The sequence below is a fragment of the Cetorhinus maximus genome, chromosome 24, assembly GCF_964194155.1.
Source record: "Cetorhinus maximus chromosome 24, sCetMax3.hap1.1, whole genome shotgun sequence".
Lineage (NCBI taxonomy): Eukaryota > Metazoa > Chordata > Chondrichthyes > Lamniformes > Cetorhinidae > Cetorhinus > Cetorhinus maximus.
This window is the reverse complement of record NC_135902.1, coordinates 45710469-45734206: the sequence shown is the minus strand read 5'-3', so window position 1 is coordinate 45734206 and position 23738 is coordinate 45710469. Positions and strand designations below refer to the sequence as shown.

Sequence of the window (23738 nt, the reverse complement as noted above, 5' to 3'; positions counted from 1 at the left end):
AATATAGACTGTGTGCTACAGCATAGGAGGCACTACCTGGGCATGAGTGGGAGCAGTGCATCGACATGGGGAAGGGGTGTGGGAGGTCTCACTGAAGTGCATCATTTAATCCAGAACTGCAAAGAGAGGTTTTCACCTTCCCTGCATGATCGGTGAATATCACAGTTGTCTTCAACTGTTCTGCCCTAGTCCATTCTTGTGTGCGCATGGGGACATCTCAAGAGTCAGCTATTTTGACACCCACAATTCCGTTAAGGATTTGGCTAAAACTCTGCTTCATTGTGAACTCATCCAAGTAAACTTCAGAAGTGAGCACCAGATCAAGTTGAAATTTTCTCCAAATTGGTGCATTCCCTAAGGTACATACCATCTTTGATTTTCGACATGGAGTCATTCATGCCTCAACTAACAATTCAATCTGAACACAAGTAAGAAGTGTTATCCCAATGAAGTGGTGACCCTGAAGGTATCTTGTCAGCGCTAGGATGAACCTTGCGGCATAAAGGGCAGATGACAGTAGTGATTTTACTACCAGTGGTAGGCAGTGTGAATGAGAGACTGTCCCCCTCCACATCTTGGTGACCTGATAGCACAGTCCATCATACCTAAGCCTATCATTCTGTCCTTCACCATGCCCACGTAGCTGACTCTTTCCTGACAAGATTAGTGCCTACTGTGCATCTCCTTTTGGCCCCCTGTTACATGGCAAGTCTGATCTGAAGGTAAATGCTATATACTCTTTCCGATTGTCCCATACAGTGTTGTGATGCTGCATAAGGTTTCTTAAACTTTGAACAAGTAATGTTTGTGAAGTTACTTTGGGACAGGTGTGGTTCTCAGAGAAGCACTGATGAATGGTCCACGAACATTTTCCACTGCTATGCCTTCATTCATATCTACATTTTCACCAACTTACAGAAGAGAGGAGAAAACAGAGCATCATCCTAGAAACACCTACAATTTGTTACAGAAGATGAATCACTTTGACATAAAAATACAGAAGAGATGAAAAGGGAATAAATAGAAAACAATTCAAACAAAATCTAAAAACAAGGTTTACTATGAGGATAAAAGGGATGCTTAGTCACCGAGCATAAAAGTTAGTTCCAGAGCTCAGTTTAACATACATGCTACCAGTTCTGGAACAAAAACTGTCTGAATTAATCCAACCAGCACCAATTAAAGATAGCAACATTCAAATACAGATGCACAATTCGGAAATATTAGCAATATAATTGAGACAGCTCACTGATTAACTTTGACATTCATATCACCCCCTTGGGGTTAATGGATGCTTTATTTCTCTCTCTCTCTGTTAAAAGCCACTGAATAAAGGTTACAATAAGGAACCAGGTAGTCAAGGTTGGGTAGTGACACCTCTGCTCAGATGTTATTTGCTGACCTGGCTTCTGTATTGTCTGTGAATTATCATGTTGATTCATCCTGAACAATACAGGAGTGAACAAGAACGAGGCAGGCAGGGAACCTGGTTCCAGGGTTCTCAAATATTGCTCTAAAGTAACTGTAAAGAGATGCCCAAACATGTTCCAATACAGCTCCTCTTCTCTGATTTTTCTTTCTGTTTAGGGAATTATTTAGTGTCTCAGCTTAAAATCTTTCCTCCTCGAGAGTGACAATAGCCATTGTATTGATCCAATGAGATTGATTAGTCAGATGGTGTACAACGTAATAACGTTATGGGACAGTAGTACCAGGAATGGTACTTTATCACTAATGGTAACAGACTATGTTTAACAGGGCACAAGGGGGTGATCAAAATGATGTGTTGTGTGATACCCAGAAGAAACACTGAACACTGAAGGATTGAATTTGTGCTGAGATATTTAATGCATTTGTATAATTTTTCTTTGTTCAATATTTCAATTAAGGTTTTAAATCAGGATATTTTAAATGAGTTTAAACCAAATTATTTGAGAAATTTCATCGGTGTCTTTGTCAGTGACATTGCACAAGTTGATTTGGACCTCTGTGCCTTGGTAGACGGGGAGAAGGGAGAACTGATTTTAAAACAAAGTACCAGACATGCAAAGAGGAAATGACAGTTCCTATTTGTTCTGCGCAGTGTCTCCCCTGGGCCACACTGACTCATTGCAAGTAAAAGGCATGGAACACTGCATTGATTTCTAGTTGAGCAATGATTGAGAACAAGCTAGTGCAGGTCACATTTGATGAGCTCTCTTTTCATAATGTATTACCAAGTCAATAGGTGGCTTTGCACCTTAACTGAATGCGAGTTTCCATATCCAGGCAAATTCTAATAAATTGTTGGTTTTATGTGCACTTCCTGTTTTCTTTATGCTGTGCATCTGAGCAGTCACCAGATAAAGGAATGGGAGGAGGAATAATGAGGGGGAAAAAAGATGCTGGTGGAACTTGCTCTAACTTTCAAATTTAATTCCAAAACTTTGCACAATTCAAACACAAACGAAATGAAATGACATGTCAGAGCTTTGCCAAGCCTTGGATATGAAAAATATAATAGCAGCTCCCTCATTGCTGAAACAGAATACTAGGTACTTGAAAACTTGTTCAGTTGAAATCAACCACCAGTATAAATTGGAAACTAACTCTCAGCATTTTGAGTACACGTTGTACATTCTGGTGATTGGAAATTCATTACCAGAACATAATTTATCATCGTGATCCACATTATGAACATTTTTAGCACTTCATGTTCATCCTTTTCTGAATCACTCAACAATTCACAATTATCTGGCTTGTTTTCTTCCAGCATTTGCAATGAATATACTCCACTTCATGTTTTCCTGGGCATTGGAATTGGACAGTCATTGACAAAATATAGGGCCTGATTCTGCTGCACTTCTGTTATATGAACAGCTAATTGCCTGTTAGTGAATTTTACACTTGGTCAATGGTAATGCAGCAAACAGGACACCAGGGTTGTGAGGCTGGAGGAGATTACAAAGATAAGGAGGGCCAATGCCATAGAGGAATTTGAAAACAAGGAAAAGAATTTTAAAATCAGCAGAAAAGTACACCATTTGCAAAATATGATCCCCAAGAACAAACATTGCAAACACTGCCATCAGGTCTGGCAATTCGATCAAAAATATCTCACATTCTCACCTGAGAATTTTCCATTCTTATACAGGCCACAATTATTGTATTTGAAGGATTGCAGGATTTGGTTTATCCATTGCTATTTTTGATTGACTTTTTCTATCACATATTGCAACTTCTGTAAGGCCAGGTCAGTGTCCTCCTCTGATACGTCTAGGTGCCAAACAGCTCGGACTTTGCTTCCAAACACGGGGTGCATCAACACTTGCACACCACGTCCCAACACGGTCAGCTCCTCCTCAGTCACCTCTGCCATCTTGTCACATAATTCCTTGGGTGAGATTCTTGGGTCTTTCACTGTAAGCATTAGAATATTTGTTTCCACGGCATTGATATCGATGTCACAAATGGAGGAAGCAAATGTCTGAACGCCTGTGAACAAAGATTTGCCAAATTAGTCACTAAGTGTGGTAAAGCAATAATGATTGGTCATAGGAACAGGGGTTGGCCATTCAGCCCTTTAAGCCTGTTCCGCTTACAATGGTTGATCTATACCTTAACTATTGTTACGACCAGGATGGGAGGAGCGCGTGAATTATCAAGCCCCACTACTCCGCAGGCAGTACCATTAATTTAAATGTTTAATATTCTCAGTAAAATGGCCAATTGTGTACCTGTACCTCTCGTAACCAGAAGAGACTGTGACCAGGTTTCTTTCAAAAACGCAGGATGAGAAGTTTATTTTAAAAAAAACTTATTTTAATAAGTTGCAAGTACTGGTTAGCACACAATTATAATCGGGAAGTATAACCATCCATCTCTTCCTAAAGGATTCCCCCCCCCACACACACACACAAAGGACAAAAGATATCTCTCTACAGAGATGGGCTTTGGAGGATGTGTGTTATAAAATAAAGGATAAAGTCCACAGAGTCTCAATGCTGTCGACCTGGAGTTCTGTCATGTGAAGACAGGTCACTGGTCCTGGTGGATGCCTGGACATTCTCACCACTGGTCTCAGCTTCGCCGGTCACACTCAGGTGAAGGTTCTCTGGCTACAGCTTGATAGCCCCACACAATTTTAGGCAAGGTAGCGCGAGGGAGCCAGTCAAGGAAGCCTTCTTTCCTCAGCTTATTCTCCAACAAGATGGCCTTCCAAACAAGCAGGTTCACAACTTCCTCTGCCATGTGATTGCCTTTTTGTCTCCCAGCTTTTCATTAATTAAAATTTCATTAATTGCAGTTCAACACAAACAACTCCCTCTCATGTACTATATGGGTCAGGTGATTTCTTGGAAGAGGCCTGCTTGTTACAGTTCTAAGGTGAACTTATGACCTTTTAAAAAAAAATCCCAGGTTAGCATCCAGATCATGCCATGTCCTTCCATTTTGTAAAAGAAAATTTCGGTCTTGAGATATAAGTTTCTAACACTATACCCACCTGGCTTGGCTCCATTTCCTTTTATACCTTTTGAGTAGTAAAAAGGAAAATAGTGACATCTGCACCACTGTAGGTATAGATATCACAATAAATAGCTGGTTAATCAGAACAACAACACAAATACACCATCAATTATGTAATATCTCACTCACTTGATGTGCTTGTATCACGCAGCCTTGTATATTGTATTTGTTGATATCACTCATCTTATGACCAGAAGCCCATTAATTTTCAGTAAAAATACTTGGAGCTTTGCATCTGGCAATTAGCTTTCAAGTCAATTTAAATCTTAATGGTCCCCCCTCAAACCACAGCAACACTGGACACCGGGGTCAGCGGAGGGGGGTGGAGGTGGAAACCAGACAAGCCCAGTGTTGCTATGGCACACAATGTGGAATACACCTAAGATTATATATTCTATGAATTATTTAGTATTTCAATTCCCCATCCATCTACACAACATCCTGAGTCACTGCTGCAGTCAAATCCCAGACGTGGCGGGGACAACACATCTTGTGCCACCACACCAGGTTCCAAAGACATTTGACCTGAGCAAAAAACCTACCCCTTTACTTTTAAGTTGTTCTTTGATCACTCCCAGTGTTTAAAGATTATTCTGCAGCAATTCACCACCAATGTGATATTTAATTATAAATGCACAGAGGTTATTGATCATATCACCAGTACAAGGGGTCCTGTCACTCAGTGAATCCTGTTGACTCAGTTCACTTCCTTGTTCCTTTAGTGACCCAACCAGACACTCACCCAACCATTTGCTGCAAAGGTCAACAGCTGGACTGATAGAAGACTCAACGCAGAGGCTCTGAGACAGAACTGGACAATCAGATCAAACCCCTTCAAACAAAAATACAAGTCACCCAGCCAAAGCTCATTCCCCAAGTCCTGATGAATGAGGAACAATCAAAGACAGCTATCCTGGTCAGTCACTTCCACTTGGTGTTTTAGTTTTATAATCCAGGCAGTTCCCGAGGTTCCTGGTTTTAATCCAGAACTGTGACAAGGAACTGGTAAATGGCAATCCTGTAACAACCATCACATTTTGTTGTTTATACAGTTACGGTACTTACTTAAATTCAACAACTCAGTTCAGCTACAGGATTATAAAAATAGAGTCTTCAGGTTGTATTCATACATTTTTTTTTAAATCAAACTGAATTTTTGGGCCTGCTCCCAGGTTGGAAATGGTGGGGAAGGTGGGTGGGCTGAATATACTAGCATCAGCCAGCATGTCAGCTAGGGGGGAGGTGATGGCGTAGTGGTTTTGTCGCTGGACTAGTAATCCAGAGACCCAGGGTAATGCTCTGGGGGCCCAGGATCAAATCCGGGGCATATGGTGGAATTTGAATTTTAAAAAAAATCCCTGGAATCAAAAGTCTAATGATGACCACAAAACCATTGTCGATTGTTGTAAAAACCCATCTGGTTCACTAATGTCCTTTAGGGAAGGAAATCTGTCGTCCTTACTTGGTCTGGCCTAACCTACATGTGACTCCAGACCCACAGCAATCTGGTTGACTCTTAAACGCCCTCTGAAATGGCCTCGTAACAAATGGCTAAAAAGTCACAAAAAAGGAATGAAACCGGACGGACCACCCGGCATCAACCTAGGCACCGGAAACGACAATGGCAATCTCAGCCCTGTCGACCCTGCAAAATCCTCCTTACTAACATCTGGAGGCTAGTGCCAAAATTGGAAGAGCTGTCTCACAGGCTAGTCAAACAACAGCCTGACATAATCATCCTCGCGGAATCATATCTGACAGATAATGTCCCAGACACCACCATCACCATCACCATCTCTGGGTATGTCCTGTCCCACCGGCAGGACAGACCCAGCAGAGGTGGCGGCATAGTGGTATACAGTCAGGAGGGAGTTACCTTGGGAGCCCTCAACATCGACTCCGGACCCCATGAAGTCTCATGGCATCAGGCCAAACATGGGCAAGGAAACCTCCTGCTGACTACCATGTACCTCCCTCCCTCAGCTGATGAATCAGTGCTCCTCTATGTTGAACATCACTTGGAGGAAGCACTGAAGGTGGCAAGGGCGCAGAATGTACTCTGGGTGGGGGACTTCAATGTCCATCACCAAGAGTGGCTCGATAGCACCACTACTGGCCGAGCCCTAAATGACATAGCTGCAAGACTGGGTCTGCGGGAGGTGGTGGGAGGAACCAACAAGAGGAAAAAACATATTCATCCTCACCAACCTGCCTGCCGCAGATGCATCAGTCCATGACAGTATGGGTAGGAGTGACCACCGCACAGTCATTGTGGAGACTAAGTCCCAGCTTCACATCGATGATACCCTCCATTGTGTTGTGTGGCACTACCACTGCGCTAAATGGGATAGATTTCAAACAGGCCTAGCAACTCAAGACTGGGCATCCATGAGGTGCTGTGGGCCATCAGCAGCAACAGAATTCTACTCGAACACAATCTGTAACCTCATGGCCTGGCACATCCCCCACTCTACCATTACCATCAAGCCAGGGGATCAACACTGGTTCAATGAAGACTGCAGGAGGGGATGCCTAAAAATGAGGTGTCAATCTGGTGAAGCTATAAAACAGGACTACTTGCGTGCCAAACAGCATAAGCAGCAAGTGGTAGAAAGAGCTAAGTGATCCCACAATCAACAGATCAGATCTAAGCTCTGCACTCCTGCCACATCCAGCCGTGAATGGTGGTGGACAATTAAACAACTTACTGGAGGAGGCGGCTCCACAAATATCCCCATCCTCAATGATGGAGGAGCCCAGCACATCAGGGCAAAAGATAAGACTGAAGGATTCACAACAATCCTTAGCCAGAAGTGCCAAAAGGATGATCCATCTCGGCCTCCTCTGGAGGTCCCCAGCATCACAGATGCCAGTCTTCAGCCAATTCAATTCACTCCACGTGATATCAAGAAACGGCTGAAGGCACTGGATACTGCAAAGGCTATGGGCCCTGACAATATTCCGGCAATAGTACTGAAGACTTGTGTTCCAGAACTTGCCACGCCCCTAGCCAAGCTGTTCCAGTACAGCTACAACACTGGCATCTACCCGGCTATGTGGAAAATTGCCCATGCATGTCCTGTACACAAAAACCAGGACAAATCCAATCCGGCCAATTACCGCCCCATCAGTCTACTCTCGATCATCAGTAATGGAAGGGGTCATCAACAGTGCTATCAAGCGGCACTTGCTTAGCAATAACCTGCTCACTGATGCCCAGTTTGGGTTCCGCCAGGGCACTCAGCTCCTGACCTCATTACAGCCTTGGTTCAAACATGGACTAAAGAGCTGAACTCCCAAGGTGAGATGAGAGTGACTGCCCTTGACATCAAGGCAGCATTTGACAGAGTGTGGCATCAAGGAGCCCTAGCAAAACTGGAGTCAATGGGAATCAGGGGGAAAACTCTCCACTGGTTGGAGCCACACCTAGCACAAAAGGAAGATAGTTGTGTTTGTTGGACATCAGTCATCTCAGCTCCAGGACATCACTGCAGGAGTTCCTCAGGGTAGTGTCCTAGGCTCAACCATCTTCAGCTGCTTCATCAATGACCTTCCTTCTTTCATAAGGTCAGAAGTGGGGATGTTCGCTGATGATTACACAATGTTCAGCATCATTCGCAACTCCTCAGATACTGAAGCAGTCCATGTCCAAATGTAGCAAGACCTGGACAATATCCAAGCTCGGGCTGACAAGTGGCAAGTAACATTTGTGCCACACAAGTGTCAGGCAATAACCATCTTCAACAAGAGAGAATCCAACCATCGCCCCTTGATGTTCAATGGCATTACCATCACTGAATCCCCCACTATCAACATCGTGGGGGGGAGGTTACCATTGACCAGAAACTGAACTGGACTAGCCATATAAATACTGTGGCTACAAGAGTCAGAGGCTAGGAATCGTGTAACTCACCTCTTGACTCCCTAAAGCCTGTCCACCATCTACAAGACACAAGTCAGGAGTGTGATGGAATACTCCCCTCTTGCCTGAATAAGTGCAGCTCCCACAACACTGAAGAAGCTGGACACCATCCAGGAAAAAGCAATCCGCTTGATCGGCACCACATCCACAAACATTCACTCCCTCCACCACTAACGCACATTAGCAGCAGTGTGTACCATCTACGAGATGCACTGCAGGAATTCACCAAGGCACCTTAGACAGTACCTTGCAAACCCTCGACCACTACCATCTAGAAGGACAAGGGCAGCAGATAAATGGGAACACCACCACCTGGAAGTTCCCCTCCAAGTCACTCACCATCCTGACTTGGAAATATATCACCATTCCTTCTGTCACTGGGTCAAAATCCTGGAACTCCCTCCCTAACAGCACTGTGGGTGTACCTACACCACATGGATTGCAGCGGCTCAAGACGGCAGCTCACCACCACCTTAAGGGCAACTAGGGATGGGCAATAGGGGCCAGTGAATCCCACATCCCGCGAATGAATAAAAAATAAGTTACAGGGCACTGTTCTCAGAGCTGGTAATGTTCATCAGGGCAATGGAAGGTTGGGACAGTGATACCGCTCTCCTCCTTACTGAGTTCATTCAAGTAGCTTAAAAGCTCTTTGAATACTTGTTGGAAGGGGAGGCTGCAATTTGGAAGAAGGTGCCTGTTGCAGATCAGCTGAACACAGGCAGGTACAGAACGGGGGAGCCAGAAATGGCTGCCCCAGGGCATCACCCAGGCCCTATAAGGGGGCCAAGAAGGACTGGGCACTTGGCACTGCACAGATGGCAGGGAGAGTGGATACTCAGCGTCCATGCTTCGAATGCGATCGACACCCCCATGTCATGGCAGGGGGCAAGGCCACCAAGGGCAACTGGGCAGCCAGCTGCCCAGAAGGAAGGCTCCAGCTGGCAATAGCGGCACGATTGTCAAATTTTGGGCCATGTGGGGCAACCCCCTCCATGGAAGGGCAGAGTCCCGAGCAGCAGGAGGGCAGTGGAGAGGAGAGGAGGTCAGGACGAACACTGAGGCCCTCCTCTCAATATAGGATCTACCATTGAAGATGGAGCTACTTGGAGGTGACCAAGAACCAGTTCCACAGGAGACCACAAATCTCCAGGCAAATGGGTACAGAGACCTGTGCCCTTGCTGTTGAAGACCTCGTATCTACAGCACTGGCTGCCATGCCCTGCCATGCCCATCAAAATCATAATGAGGCCTTGGACCTCTTCACTTCTGGCTCTTTCCAAGGATTAGCTATGGTCTTCAGTGTCATCTCAAAAATGGCTGCACACCCCCACTGAATCTCACTAGTCACTGATGTCCTCTTTGTCAGAGCTGCCTCAGATCTTCACTCCTGCACCCAAAGTGTATGGATAGATCCTAGGGGACAAGTGATAGCCTTTAAATACATGGTTGCTGACACCTCTATGGGAGCACCAGAGAGAGGCACAGTGGCAATACAGCCAATGCCACCTGCTCAGTGGGACAAGCACTGTGCAGACCATCAGGCTTCTCAAGATGCCATTCTGGTCCCTGGACTGGGTCTTGGGTGGTGTCTTTCACAGAATCACAGAATTGTTACAGCACAGAAGAAGGCCATTCAGCCCATCATGTTTGCGCCAGCTCTCCGAATGAACAAGTCACCTAGTGCCATTCCCCCACCTTCTCCCTGTAACCCTTCATATTCTTCATTTTAAAATAATAATCCAATTCCCTCTTGAATGCCTCGATTGAACCTCCCTCCTCCACGCTCTCAGGCAGTACATTCCAAATCTTAACCAATCGCTGCATAAAAAGGTTTCTCCTCATTTTTACAATGACCTCATATCTGTGCCATTTTGTTCTCGATGCTTCCACCAATGGGAACAGTTTTTCCCTGTCTATTCTGTCGAGACACCTCATGATTTTGAATATATCTATCAAGTCTCCTAAGTAATTGAAGTTCCTCATCTCTGGGACCATATGAACATACAAATTAGGAGGAGTAGGCCATTTGGCCCCTCGAGCTTATGCTGTCATTCAATATCATGGTTGATCTGCCTGTGGCCTTAGCTCCATTTACCTGTCTACCCCCTATACCCTTTCACTCCTTTGTTAGTCAAGAATCTATCTAACTCTGCTTTAAAAGTATATTGACCCTGTCTCCACTGGTCTCTGGGAAAGAGACTCACCACCCTCGAAGAAAAGAAATTCTCCTCATCTCTGCCTTAAATGGTGCTGCTGCTTTTCTATTCTTCCAGCCAAAGTGGACAAGTTCACATTTTCCCATTTGCCAGATCTTTGCCCACTTATTTAAAACCTATCGATATCCCTTTGCAAATTCCTTACGTCCTCTTCACGACTTACTGTTCTATCTATCTTTGTTGGCAAATTTAGCAATTCTCATGAATCTTTTCTGCGCTCCAATTTAAAAAAAATTCTTTCATGGGATGCGGCCAGAATTTATTGCCCATCTCTAATTGCCCTCGAGAAGGTGGTGGTGAGCTGCCTTCTTGAACCGCTGCAGTTCCTGTGGTGTAGGTGTACCCACAGTGCTGTTAGGGAGGGAGTTCCAGGATTTTGACCCAGCGACAGTGAAGGGACGATGATACATTTCCAAGTCAGGGTGGTGTGTGGCTTGGAGGGGAACCTGCAGGTGATGGTGTTCTTGTGCACCTGCTGCTCTTGTCCTTCTAGGTGATAGAGGCCATCATTTGGTGGCCCAGCCTCCCATTTGGCATCTCAGGCCTGCCTTGAGTCTCCAATTTAGGTCTCAATTTGACGACTCAGCTGTTTGGGGATTGAGCCTGGCTTTACTTACAGAGAGCAGCAGACAGGAGCTCCATGTGCTGTCCTTTTCACACGTGAACCATCGCATGGATTAAGCAGCACCAGCCGCAGGCTCTGTCTGAGCACGCCAACACACGGCTGGACACGGGAACCAAATCCTCCCTCAGCAGTTCATATACACTTCACTTGTGACAATTCCTGCTTCCGTATGAGGAAACAGATACTGTTGGATAAACTGGAAATGGGACAGAGCTGCGACAGTCTAAGTTGAGATATATTTTAAAAGTAAAGGAGATGAATCACGAAACATTTACAAACAGATCGTACCTTGGGCAAACTTCCTGGCGTTTCTGTGATCATCCTGGAGCCTGTCGACCATATCTGACAGGGAGAGAAGTCCCGCGGCAGCCAACACTCCGGCCTGCCTCATTGCTCCTCCGAGCACTTTCCGCACACGGGTGGCCTGCTCGATAAACCCCTTTCGGCCGCCGACCAGAGTCCCAGCTGGAGCTCCTAAACCCTGCACAACCCACAAACACAGTCAGTTCGAGGAGGCCAAAAGTGCTCCATCTCAAAACAGAAAAGACTGTCCCCAGAGGGGGTTCGGCCCACGTTCCGGGTGAACGCTGCCTCGCCGAGGAATCATTTAAAGCTGCCACCTGCAAATGGGTGCTGCCTCCGACGGCCAGGCCCTGCAGCTGGCAGGCAGGTTTCAGTGTGAGGGGGGGCACAGCTGCCATTGGGAGGATTGGCACCGTGGCCCTTAGCCTCAGCTCATTTCTGCAGCGGGATTACCCTATTGGAGCAATGCTGAAGAGGGGGTTTAGCCGGCGCTCAGATCATGTTTCTGGATAACGATTACCCAAACCAAGGAACTGGGAAACTATTTGGTGGAAAATTTCCTCCCGTTTGTCTGATTTACACTCGGGTCCAGAGGTCTGTTGTGAAAAGTCACACCCTGACCACACAGTACGCCACGTCCCAAAGAGAACAAGACACGAGAGGTGCCAAGTGCCGTCAGAGACGAAGCTACTTAAAAGCTCTCTTCCCATTTAATAAGTTTGAAAACTGCGACAGTCGGTAAGTGAAGGTGATAACAGTCAAGGCAAACAGGATGACTGAGCTCAATAGGAAAGTGCGATTACCCATAGCACCCAGGGGTGTCAGAGAACAAAGACCAATCACCCATAGCACCCAGGGGTGTCAGAGAACAAAGACCAATCACCCATAGCACCCAGGGGTGTTAAGACTGAGAATACTCACCCATGGCTGTTTGGCTCCTTCATTGGAGCCATCTATTCTAATCACTTTTCCTGTCCTGTCTCTGTATTATTCCATATTCCTCCTTTTCAAACACTTTTTAAGTTTGCTTTTAACTGATGTCACAACTTCAGTTTCAATGCTCACTTGTGGTGAAACACTCCACATTATAATGATCCTTTGTGAAAAAGTTTCTCCCAATTCCGTCCTTCAGATTTTAAGCCTGAGTCTATGATCTTTGTTACTGAGACGCCAACCAGTTCTCATTATTTACCTTCTGAAACCTTCTGAAACGCTCCTTAGCCTTTTCTGTGGCAGTGAATGAAGATCTAATTTATCCAAAGACTCAAGGTACTGGGTCAGACAGTGTCCCCCACCACCGCCCCCCCCTCAGTGGAGAAACCATCGCCCCAACGCCCTCCTGCCCCACCCCCCCGCACCGCAGCCTGGGGAAGACACATCATTCCCCACGCCCATGGGGAAAACACAGCCCCCTCACACCTCCTCCCACCCGCCATGGGGAAAACACAGCCCCCTCACACCGCCTCCCACCCGCCATGGGGAAAACACAGCCCCCTCACACCTCCTCCCACCCGCCATGGGGAAAACATAGCCCCCTCACACCGCCTCCCACCACCCCCCATGGGGAAAACACAGTCCTCCTCTGCCCCCCCCGCCCCCCTGGCCACTAGCTTCACCTGGTCCATCTCAGCCTCTTCCTGAGCTTCTCTGTGCTGGGGGATAGGCTGCCCACCGACATTTGTTACAAATGCACTGACGCAAATGTCTACCCGGAGTGTCCCACCTCTCTTCCTGCAGGGACTCTCTTCTCCCAGTTATATGGCTTGTACCTTGCTCAGACACACGGACACAGAGTCACAGAGCCGCAGTATCTCCGAGGCCTCAACACCCAAAGCTACAGCTGCGTTCATCAGGCGAGCTCCATCCATGTGGATAGGCAGCTTGTACCTGTCAGCAAGAGCTCGGACCTGTAACACAAGCAGAGAGGGACAGTGACTTTGAGAAGCACAACCAGTCCACACAAGCAGTGTTATGGCACAGCCGATAGTAAATGCTGAGTTGTTCAAATTCAAAAGGGGAACTTGAAACAACCGCCACAACTTGTTTTGCAATTTGTATAAATTTTGAGATACATGCTCTGAATTCAGTAGTAATAAGACCACCAAGTCTTATAGGTTTTCATAAAACTAGATTAAACATTTATTAAAAGGAAAAATGACTTAAATACATACATAGATCTACAAATTACTATTATGATAATTTCTAAATCCCCTAATCAATCTAACTCCCAGTTACACTTTTGTTAAGGCAACGGTAAGACACACAGATTTTAAAAGACCCAGGCAAAGAAACATGATACCCTGAACAAGTCGACTTCCAAGTGAGTTTTCCTAACTTCAGTCCCTTGAAGACAGCAGCTTGAGGCATTGATGCTGAAGGCTTTTCGCACACTTGTAAGATCTTAAAAATGCCTTCCCTTCCACACAGCCCTTGTTCCTTCTTTATACATATCTTTCTCTTTGAATGCAAATACCCATTGTTTGACTTTGTCTTTGGACTTTATCTCCCTGAGAATAAAACCCTTTCATAGCACTAAGTTTTACCAGTAATCTTTGGAAAAAAATAAACACTGTTTCTAAACTTCACTTGGTAGGTGACACATTTCACCCCTCCTTTGTTCAATCTATTCTGATTTATTTCAAAATGCAAATGTTCCCTTGATACTAATGTTTCTAAATTTCCCTATGTTAATATCTTATTAACATTTCAGACCTAAACTCTCTTCTTAGATCAAAGCACCCGGACTAGCTGCCTCTTAATTCAATTAAATCTCACACACACACACACAGACAGACACATAGATACATCCCACTATTACTCTATTTTACAATAAATTCCAATAACATTATGAGAATTATTATATCTTCCGGACAGGCAGTGAATGTTGTCACTTCCAGCATCTCTCGGTGAGAGTTGATGATTGTCACAAAAATTAAACAGAATCATTGGTGTAAAACGTTACTGGAGCCTCGACTCTCAATGGTTCTGTAACTACTTATGGTCGGGATAAATATTGGGGAGGACAGAATCCACACGGTCCCTGCCACCAACTCCATCCCCTGACCACTGATTCCATCCCACAGCCTGAAAACCAACAGTCTGAAACTAAAGACTGTTCACAACCTCGCTGACATAATTAGCCCTGAGATGAGCTTCCCCCCATCTACCCACAATATCATTGCCCATTACCAAGACTGGCTTGGGTGGCACCAGGACTGACAGAGCTGACCAATCCCTGGAGGATATATCTTGCCAGATTGGGCCTGTGGCAAGTGGTGGCAGAACCAACAAGGTGGGAGAAACTATGTGACCTCGTCCTCACAAACCTACCTAGCACAGGTGCATCTGTCCATGACAGTAGTGGCAGGAGTGACCACTAGACCATGCCAGTCACTGGATCAAAATCCTGGAACTCACTTCCTTACAGCACTGGAGGTGTAGCTGCACCAGACGGACTGTGACAGTTCAGAAAGATCACCCTCCACCTCGTTCACAAGGGCAATTAGGGACAGGCAACAAATGCTGGCTTTGCCAGCGACACCCACATCCTATGAGAGAAAAAGAAAGCTGAAGTCACATCTTCTCACCGAGGACACCCTCCATCGTGTTGTGTGGCCCTCGCACCGTGTTAAGTGGGGTATATTCAAAACAGGTCTTGCAGCTAAAAAAACTGGGCATCCATGAGGTGCTGTGGGCCATAGCAGCAGCACAATTTTAACCAACCACAATCTGTAACCTCATGGCCCGGCATACATACCTCACTCTACCATTACCATCAAGCCTAGGGATCAACCCTGATTCAATGAAGAGTGCAGGAGGGCATGCCCAGGAGTAGCACCAGGCAAACCTAAAAATGATATGCCAACTGGTGAAGCTACAACATAGGCCTACATACATGCTTATCCAGTGGAAGCAGCGTGCTATAGACATAACTAGGCGATCCCACAACCAACGGATCATATCGTAGCTCTGAAGTTCTGCCACATCCAGTTGTAAATGGTGGCAGACACCTAAACAACGAACTGAGGGAGGAGGATCCACAAATATCCCCATCTTCAATAACGGGGAGCAGAGGACAAGACTGATCCATCTCCGCCTCCTCCTGACATCCCCGGCATCACCTTCAGTTAATTCGATTCACTCCATGTGATTTCAAAAAACAGCTGAAGGTATTGAGTATTGCAAAGGCTACTGGCCCTGACAACATTCCAGCAGTAGTACTGAAGATTTGTGCTCTAGTACTAGCCACACACCTAACCAACATGCTCATTAAAGCTACAACACTGGCATCTACATGACAATATGGAAAATCGCCCAGATATGTCCTGTCCACAACTAACAGGACAAATCCAATGTAGCTAATTATCTCCCCTCAGTCTACTCTCAATCATCAGCAAAGTGATGGAAGGGGTCATCGGCAGTGCTATCAAGCAGACTGACTTAGCAATAACCTGCTTGCTGACACTCAGTTTAGGTTCCACCAGGGCTGCTCAGCTCCTGAACTCACTACAGCCTTGGTCCAAACATGGACAAAACAGCTGAACTCCCGAGGTGAGGTGAGAGTGACTGCCCTTGGCATCAAAGCAGCATTTGACCGAGTGTGGCATCAAGAAGCCCAGGCAAATAGAAATCAAATGGAATCAAGGGAAAACTCTCCACCATTTGGAGTCATACCCAGCACAAAAGGAAGATGGTTGTGGCTGTTGGAGGTCAGTCATCTCAGTTGCAGGACATCACTGCAAGGAGTTCTTCAGGATAGTATCCTAGGCCCAACCATCTTCAGGTGGCGTAGTGGTATTGTCACTGGACTAGTAATCCAGAGACCCAGGGTAATGCTCTGGGGACCCGGGTTCAAATCACACCACGGAAAATAGTAATTTTAATTCAACTGTAATTAAAAGTGATGACCATGAAACCATTGCTGATTGTCGTAAAACCCATCTGGTTCACTAATATCCTTTAGGGAAGGAAATCTGCTGTCCATGGAGAGGTTGGGACTGTTCTCCTTGGAGAGAAGGTGGCTGAGAGGAGATTTGATAGAGATTGAACCATAGAACACTACAGCACAGAAAACAGGCCATTCGGCCCTTCTAGTCTGTGCCGAAATATTACTCCGCTAGTCCCATTGACCTGCACCTAGTCCATAACCCTCCAGACCTCTCCCATCCAAAACATTCAAAGTCATGAGGGGGCTGGACAGAGTAGATAGGGAGAAGCTGTTCCCACTCATAAAAGGATCAAGAACGAGAGCGAGAGAGCACAGATTTAAATGGACAAAAGTGTGATGTGAGAAAAAACTTTTTCACATGAGTGGTTCGGGTCTGGAATGCACTGCCTGGAAATGTGGTGGAGACAGGTTCAGTTGAGACACTTAAGAGTTCATTAGATGATTATTTGAATAGAAACAAGGTGCAGGGGTTTGGGGAAAAGGCAGGGCAATGGCACTAGGTCATAATGCTCATTTGGAGAGCCGGCGCAGACATGATGGGCCGAATGGCCTCCTTCTGTGCCGTTAAGATTCTGTGAAGAGCAGGTCAGAGGTCGGGAATTCTGAGGTGAGTAACTCCCCAAAGCCTGTCCATCTACAAGGCACAAGTCAGGAGTGTGATGGAATACTCTCCACTTGCCTGGATGAGTGCAGCTCCCACAACACTCGAGAAACTCGACACCACCCAGGACAAAGCAGCCACTTTGATCAGCACCCCATCCATCACATTAAAACATTAACTCCCTCCACCACTGACACACAGTAGCAGCAGTGTACACCATCTACAAGATGCACTGCAGTAATTCACCAAGCCTCCTTCGACAACACCTTCCAAACCCACAACCACTACCGCCTAAAAGGACGAGGGCAGCAGATACGTGGGAACACCACCACCTGGAAGTTCATCTCCAAGCCACTCACCATCCTGACTTGGAAATATATTGGCCATTCCTTCACTGTCACTGGGTCAAAATCCTGGAACTCCCTTCCCAACAGCACTGTGGGTGCACCTACACCACATGGACTGCAGCGGTTCAAGAAGGCAGCTCACCACCATCTTCTCGAGGGCAACTAGGGATGGGCAATAAATGCTGGGCCAGCCAGCGAAGCCCACATCCCATGGGAAAAACGCACGTGCTTGGTGTCAAACTTTGTTGGAATGATTCACTATGTTAAAGGCACTATATAAATACCAGCAGTAGTTGTTGATTGAGGATCAGTGCTATGCTTGTGCTCCCCCTGGTGGCACCAGTGAGTATACAGATGAATCTTCAGAGACATGGTGAAACTCTTTCGAGTTATCAACAGTCACAGATTGCAACTCTTTCGAGTACAATCACAGTTCTTGGTTTCCGGGAGTGGGACATGAACCCACAACCCTCTGATTCAAAGGCGAGGGTGCTATGAACTGAGCCACAGCTGGTGAAGGTGAAGTCCCTGCATCAGAGGCAATGGTCACACACAAACTAAAAAGGCCTATGCTGTGCTACCTCCTCTCCTAATGGTACTGACTGTTGCTGGGATAAAGCACTGCCTGTACCTAGTCTGAATAAAAGTTTGACTTAATTGTCTTAATAGTTTTAAGCAGCGATTGCCTCACCTCCTGGAGAAAGGAGAGTGGTAGAACTCGCCCTCCTGTTTCATTTTGAGTGTTCTCAACGCAAATGACACAAGTCCTGGGGTAGTGAGAGTCTGGGAAATTGTGACGTATTTTTGATTCTACTTCATCTAAATCAAACGTCCCATCTGGAAGATTCTTTACAATTTGTGAATGAATTCCAGCAATCTGAAAAAGATGATACCACAGTGATCAGTGTTGATACTTCAGTAGCTCTTTCAAAACAGCCAGTACAAACACGATGGGCCGAATCTCCTCCTTCTGTGCTCTATGGTTCTAATCCTACAAGTGCAGAGGACTGTTAACTGTGGAAGCAGGCAAACAGGAAAACCAGCATGAAAAAAATCAGGAATTAAAAAGGGAGACAAACAGGAGAGAAAGCATATAAAGCAATACTGATTTAACTTCCCACTTTTAAATTTAATTTTCAAGTTGTGGTCAGTGTATGAAATCCTAAACTGAAATGTAACAAAACACCACTAGAGGGCAGCAACTGCACAGTAATAGGACTGCTTAAGGAAGCAGGGCCAAGCCATCAGCTACTCACCAACACAATTTTCTGTCATATTAACCCTATTTATTAATTTTACTTTACATTCCAAGTTAACTTTGCTTGTTGAAAGATATGGCATGGGACTGCCTGGGTAAATGTCATGGGGTAGCAAACTGTTATTACAGCGCCACCAGGCACAACTGGAGAAGACGCTGCATCTTACACATGGATGGAAGTCACCAGCTCAAACAAAGTGGGACTGGACTCATGGTCGTTTCATAGTTTTAATCAGACCAAAGAACGGTCAGGTCTTGAGGCATTCGAGCTGCAGTTTAGATGCTGTAAGGAGGGGACTGTAGGTTTCGCTATCCGAATGGGTGAAATATACAAGGCTGAATAATCTTGCTCATCTTCTGCTTAAAAAAAACTTCTTGATGGAAGCAAAATACCGTAAAGGGATTCCAAAAAGATTAGGTACCAGACTGCCTGCTGTTCCTAGAATTTCGGGTCACTCAGCTTTATGTCTGCAGAATTTTGCTCTGGTCATTGCTATTTTTGGGATCTTGCTGTGTGCAATTTGGTTGCTGCCTTTCCTACATTACAGCGGTGACTACATTGGAAAAGATCTTGGTTAGCTGTAGAGCACCTGGGGGTGCCCTGAGGTAGTGAAAGGTCTTTCTCTCCCAAGGGGCATCGGTTTAACGTCCCATCAGAAAGCTGGTGGCACTGCAGTGTCAGCCTGGATTATACACTCCGACACCTGCAGCGAAGTGCAGGCCAGTGATCCTCTTACTCAAGAGGAGGTGCCACAGAACCGAGAACGACAAGTCTTTGTGTTTTACTGAGAAGGCGCTCAAAAGTCTACAGCACAGTCTGGCTTTGTCAGGATTTCAAAACTTAATGTCAGGGGCAACTGCAGGAACTGGGTATTAGCTGCAGGAACTGGATATTAGCTGCAGGAACTGGGTATTAGCTGCAGGAACTGGGTATTAGCTGCAGGAACTGGGTATTAGCTGCAGGAACTGGGTATTAGCTGCAGGAACTGGGTATTAGCTGCAGGAACTGGGTATTAGCTGCAGGAACTGGGTATTAGCTGCAGGAACTGGGTATTAACTGCAGGAACTGGGTATTAGTTGCAGGGCAACTGCAGGAACTGGGTATTAACTGCAGGAACTGGGTATTAGCTGTAGGAACTGGGTATTAACTGCAGGAACTGGGTATTAACTGCAGGAACTGGGTATTAACTGCAGGAACTGGGTATTAACTGCAGGAACTGGTTATTAGCTGCAGGAACTGGGTATTAACTGCAGGAACTGGGTATTAACTGCAGGAACTGGGTATTAGTTGCAGGGCAACTGCAGGAACTGGGTATTAACTGCAGGAACTGGGTATTAGCTGCAGGAACTGGGTATTAACTGCAGGAACTGGGTATTAACTGCAGGAACTGGGTATTAGCTGCAGGAACTGGGTATTAGCTGCAGGAACTGGGTATTAGCTGCAGGAACTGGGTATTAGCTGCAGGAACTGGGGGTATTAGCTGCGGGAACTGGGTATTAACTGCAGGAACTGGGTATTAGCTGCAGGAACTGGGTATTAGCTGCAGGAACTGGGTATTAGCTGCAGGAACTGGGTATTAGCTGCAGGAACTGGGTATTAGCTGCAGGCACTGGGTATTAACTGCAGGCACTGGGTATTAACTGCAGGCACTGGGTATTAGCTGCGGGAACTGGGTATTAGCTGCGGGAACTGGGTATTAGCTGCGGGAACTGGGTATTAGCTGCGGGAACTGGGTATTAGCTGCGGGAACTGGGTATTAGCTGCGGGAACTGGGTATTAGCTGCGGGAACTGGGTATTAGCTGCGGGAACTGGGTATTAGCTGCGGGAACTGGGTATTAACTGCGGGAACTGGGTATTAACTGCGGGAACTGGGTATTAACTGCAGGAACTGGGTATTAACTGCAGGAACTGGGTATTAGCTGCAGGAACTGGGTATTAGCTGCAGGAACTGGGTATTAGCTGCAGGAACTGGGTATTAGCTGCAGGAACTGGGTATTAACTGCAGGCACTGGGTATTAGCTGCGGGAACTGGGTATTAGCTGCGGGAACTGGGTATTAGCTGCGGGAACTGGGTATTAGCTGCGGGAACTGGGTATTAGCTGCGGGAACTGGGTATTAGCTGCGGGAACTGGGTATTAGCTGCGGGAACTGGGTATTAGCTGCGGGAACTGGGTATTAGCTGCGGGAACTGGGTATTAGCTGCGGGAACTGGGTATTAGCTGCGGGAACTGGGTATTAACTGCGGGAACTGGGTATTAGCTGCGGGAACTGGGTATTAGCTGCGGGAACTGGGTATTAGCTGCGGGAACTGGGTATTAGCTGCGGGAACTGGGTATTAGCTGCGGGAACTGGGTATTAGCTGCGGGAACTGGGTATTAGCTGCGGGAACTGGGTATTAGCTGCGGGAACTGGGTATTAACTGCGGGAACTGGGTATTAACTGCGGGAACTGGGTATTAACTGCGGGAACTGGGTATTAACTGCGGGAACTGGGTATTAACTGCGGGAACTGGGTATTAACTGCGGGAACTGGGTATTAACTGCAGGAACTGGGTATTAGCTGCAGGAACTGGGTACTAACTGCAGGCACTGGGTATTAGCTGCAGGAACTGGGTATTAGCTGCGGGAACTGGGTATTAACTGCAGGAACTGGGTATTAGCTGCGGGAACTGGGTATTAACTGCGGGAACTGGGTATTAACTGCAGGAACTGGGTATTAACTGCAGGAACTGGGTATTAACTGCAGGAACTGGGTATTAGCTGCAGGAACTGGGTATTAGCTGCAGGAACTGGGTATTAGCTGCAGGAACTGGGTATTAGCTGCAGGAACTGGGTACTAACTGCAGGCACTGGGTATTAGCTGCAGGAACTGGGTATTAGCTGCAGGAACTGGGTACTAACTGCAGGCACTGGGTATTAACTGCAGGAACTGGGTATTAGCTGCAGGAACTGGGTATTAGCTGCGGGAACTGGGTATTAACTGCAGGAACTGGGTATTAGCTGTGAGGCAACTGCAGGAACTGGGTATTAGCTGTGAGGCAACTGCAGGAACTGGGTATTAGCTGTGAGGCAACTGCAGGAACTGGGTATTAGCTGTGAGGCAACTGCAGGAACTGGGTATTAGCTGCAGGAACTGGGTATTAGCTGTGGGGCAAGTGGAGATGCAGATTTGAAACAAAGTCCTGAAGTCTGCAGAAAGGGTACAAGGATTAGGAGCGGGTCTGCTTCGGAGTTTCTGCCAGAGATACAGATCCGGACAGACCAGGGAGAGCTTTATTTTACATCTAGGGATACTGACACTGACACTTTGGTGAGAAAATGAAAGTTTCATTCCCCAGCATCTCCTCTACATGCATGATCAGAAAACTCCACTAAGGTGAACCTTAAACCAAAACAAAAGGCAACTGTGTTAATTTAACTGTGTTAAATGCAACTCAAAATGAAATAAAATAGGGGACTGTGATAATCCTTCTTCTATCACTGCGATGGGGGGATGGGGTGAGTTAGAGATCTGAACAGCTACTGTTAGGACCACAGCTGTATTGTGTTTTAGTCACAGGATTTTAGTTGTATATGGTGGTTTTAGTAGGTTGCACTGTACTTGTCAATTAGCACAACGAATATTCAGAAATGATTGCAGATGTGTTAGGTTTCAAAAATCCATGTGCAAACAGTGTGCTTGTGTCCAAAGCTGAGAAGGCCCAACGGTATTACTCTCAAATATAAAAACAAAAAACTGCGGATGCTGGAAATCCAAAACAAAAACAGAAACAGAAATACCTGGAAAAACTCAGCAGGTCTGGCAGCATCGGCGGAGAGGAGCACAGTTGACGTTTCGAGTCCTAATGACCCTTTAACAAAACTGAGTAAAAGTAGGAAAGGGGTGAAATATAAGCTGGTTTAAGGCGGGGGGTTTTATTGGGACAAGAAGCCAGTGATAGGTGGAGATCTCCGCCGATGCTACCAGATCTGCTGAGTTTTTCCAGGTATTTCTGTTTCTGTTTTTGTTTTAGTATTACTCTCAAACTCAGCATGTTTAAATTTGACTTCATGTAATACAGGATCAAGCATTTTAACCTCCCCCCACTCACCCGCCACCCAACACCAAACCCAAATTTTGTGAACATTGTTATGAGGCTTCACATAAAACAGACAGGGATACAACACGGTTTACCAACGGCTTTAACCAAGAGGAAACACTCAGGTGCCACATTGTCTTACACGCTGGCCACCCAGCGCAAGGAGCTGCTGTACCTGAGCTACTCCTCCCTGTTCATGGAGGTGGATGTGCGCTCGATCGCCAACAATCAGTTCAGCTCCCCTCTCCTGGCAATGACACATGACTGCAGAGAAGAGAGAGAGAGATTACAGTCATTATTTAAACAGAGAGATTTCCCAGTAGATCTCATGGGAACTAGTTAAACTGATGCACACTTTTAAACAAAAATAAAGTTTGGAAATAAGCTGTGAGGCCAGTCCCCAAGTTGCTCACCCTAAACATGAACCCGATTTACTGTAACAGCCACAGTTAGAGGAGTTATGGGAAACGGTCTGGCCATCAGGAATTGCTGTAAGGGATCTTATTGAAGACACATGTTAATTTATAAACACCATTCAATCGCATGACATTCTCGAACTGGCGCTTCTGTCTTCAGTTACCTTCAACCAGATGGGACCACAATGTGGAAATCTACATGTTTAAAGGAAGAAAGATACAAGAAAGATACGTGGCCTGGCATGTGAGGGAGAGGGTGGGGTGTCACCACTCCCTGCTCTGTCCCATGTAACTGTTGCCCAGCCACAGCACTGAGTGGATTAGAACTTAAAATTTTGCATAGTAAGGAATTTGTGTAACAACCACGTGTGCTGTCCTTTTCTGTGTAATTTCAGTCAGTCAAATCAAGTGTGACAGGAAAGTTCATTTATTGCCAAGTGTCAGGGAGGTGTGGCTGGCAGGAGGTACAAGGGCTGCACCGTCACTTTTCTCAGGGCAAAGGTGGCTAGGCAG

At 46.1% G+C, this 23738-nt stretch overlaps 1 protein-coding gene across 4 annotated transcripts in view; it reads right to left on the bottom strand.

The window, feature by feature from the left end:
- tha1 (threonine aldolase 1) overlaps window positions 1–23738 on the bottom strand; it is an 87995-nt gene that overhangs the window by 9867 nt on the left and 54390 nt on the right. For 3 of the 4 annotated variants that reach the window (XM_078571150.1, XM_078571151.1, XM_078571152.1), the window contains 5 exons: window positions 22985–23073; window positions 18163–18348; window positions 13345–13482; window positions 11561–11753; window positions 1295–3474 (listed from right to left, as the gene is read on the bottom strand). In XM_078571150.1, coding sequence (XP_078427276.1) covers window positions 3182–3474; window positions 11561–11753; window positions 13345–13482; window positions 18163–18348; window positions 22985–23073 — 899 coding nt within the window. In that variant the 3' untranslated portion in view covers window positions 1295–3181. Of the gene's footprint in view, window positions 1–1294; window positions 3475–11560; window positions 11754–13344; window positions 13483–18162; window positions 18349–22984; window positions 23074–23738 lie in introns of those variants that run through there. The other variant, XR_013580638.1, reaches the window with a different exon arrangement.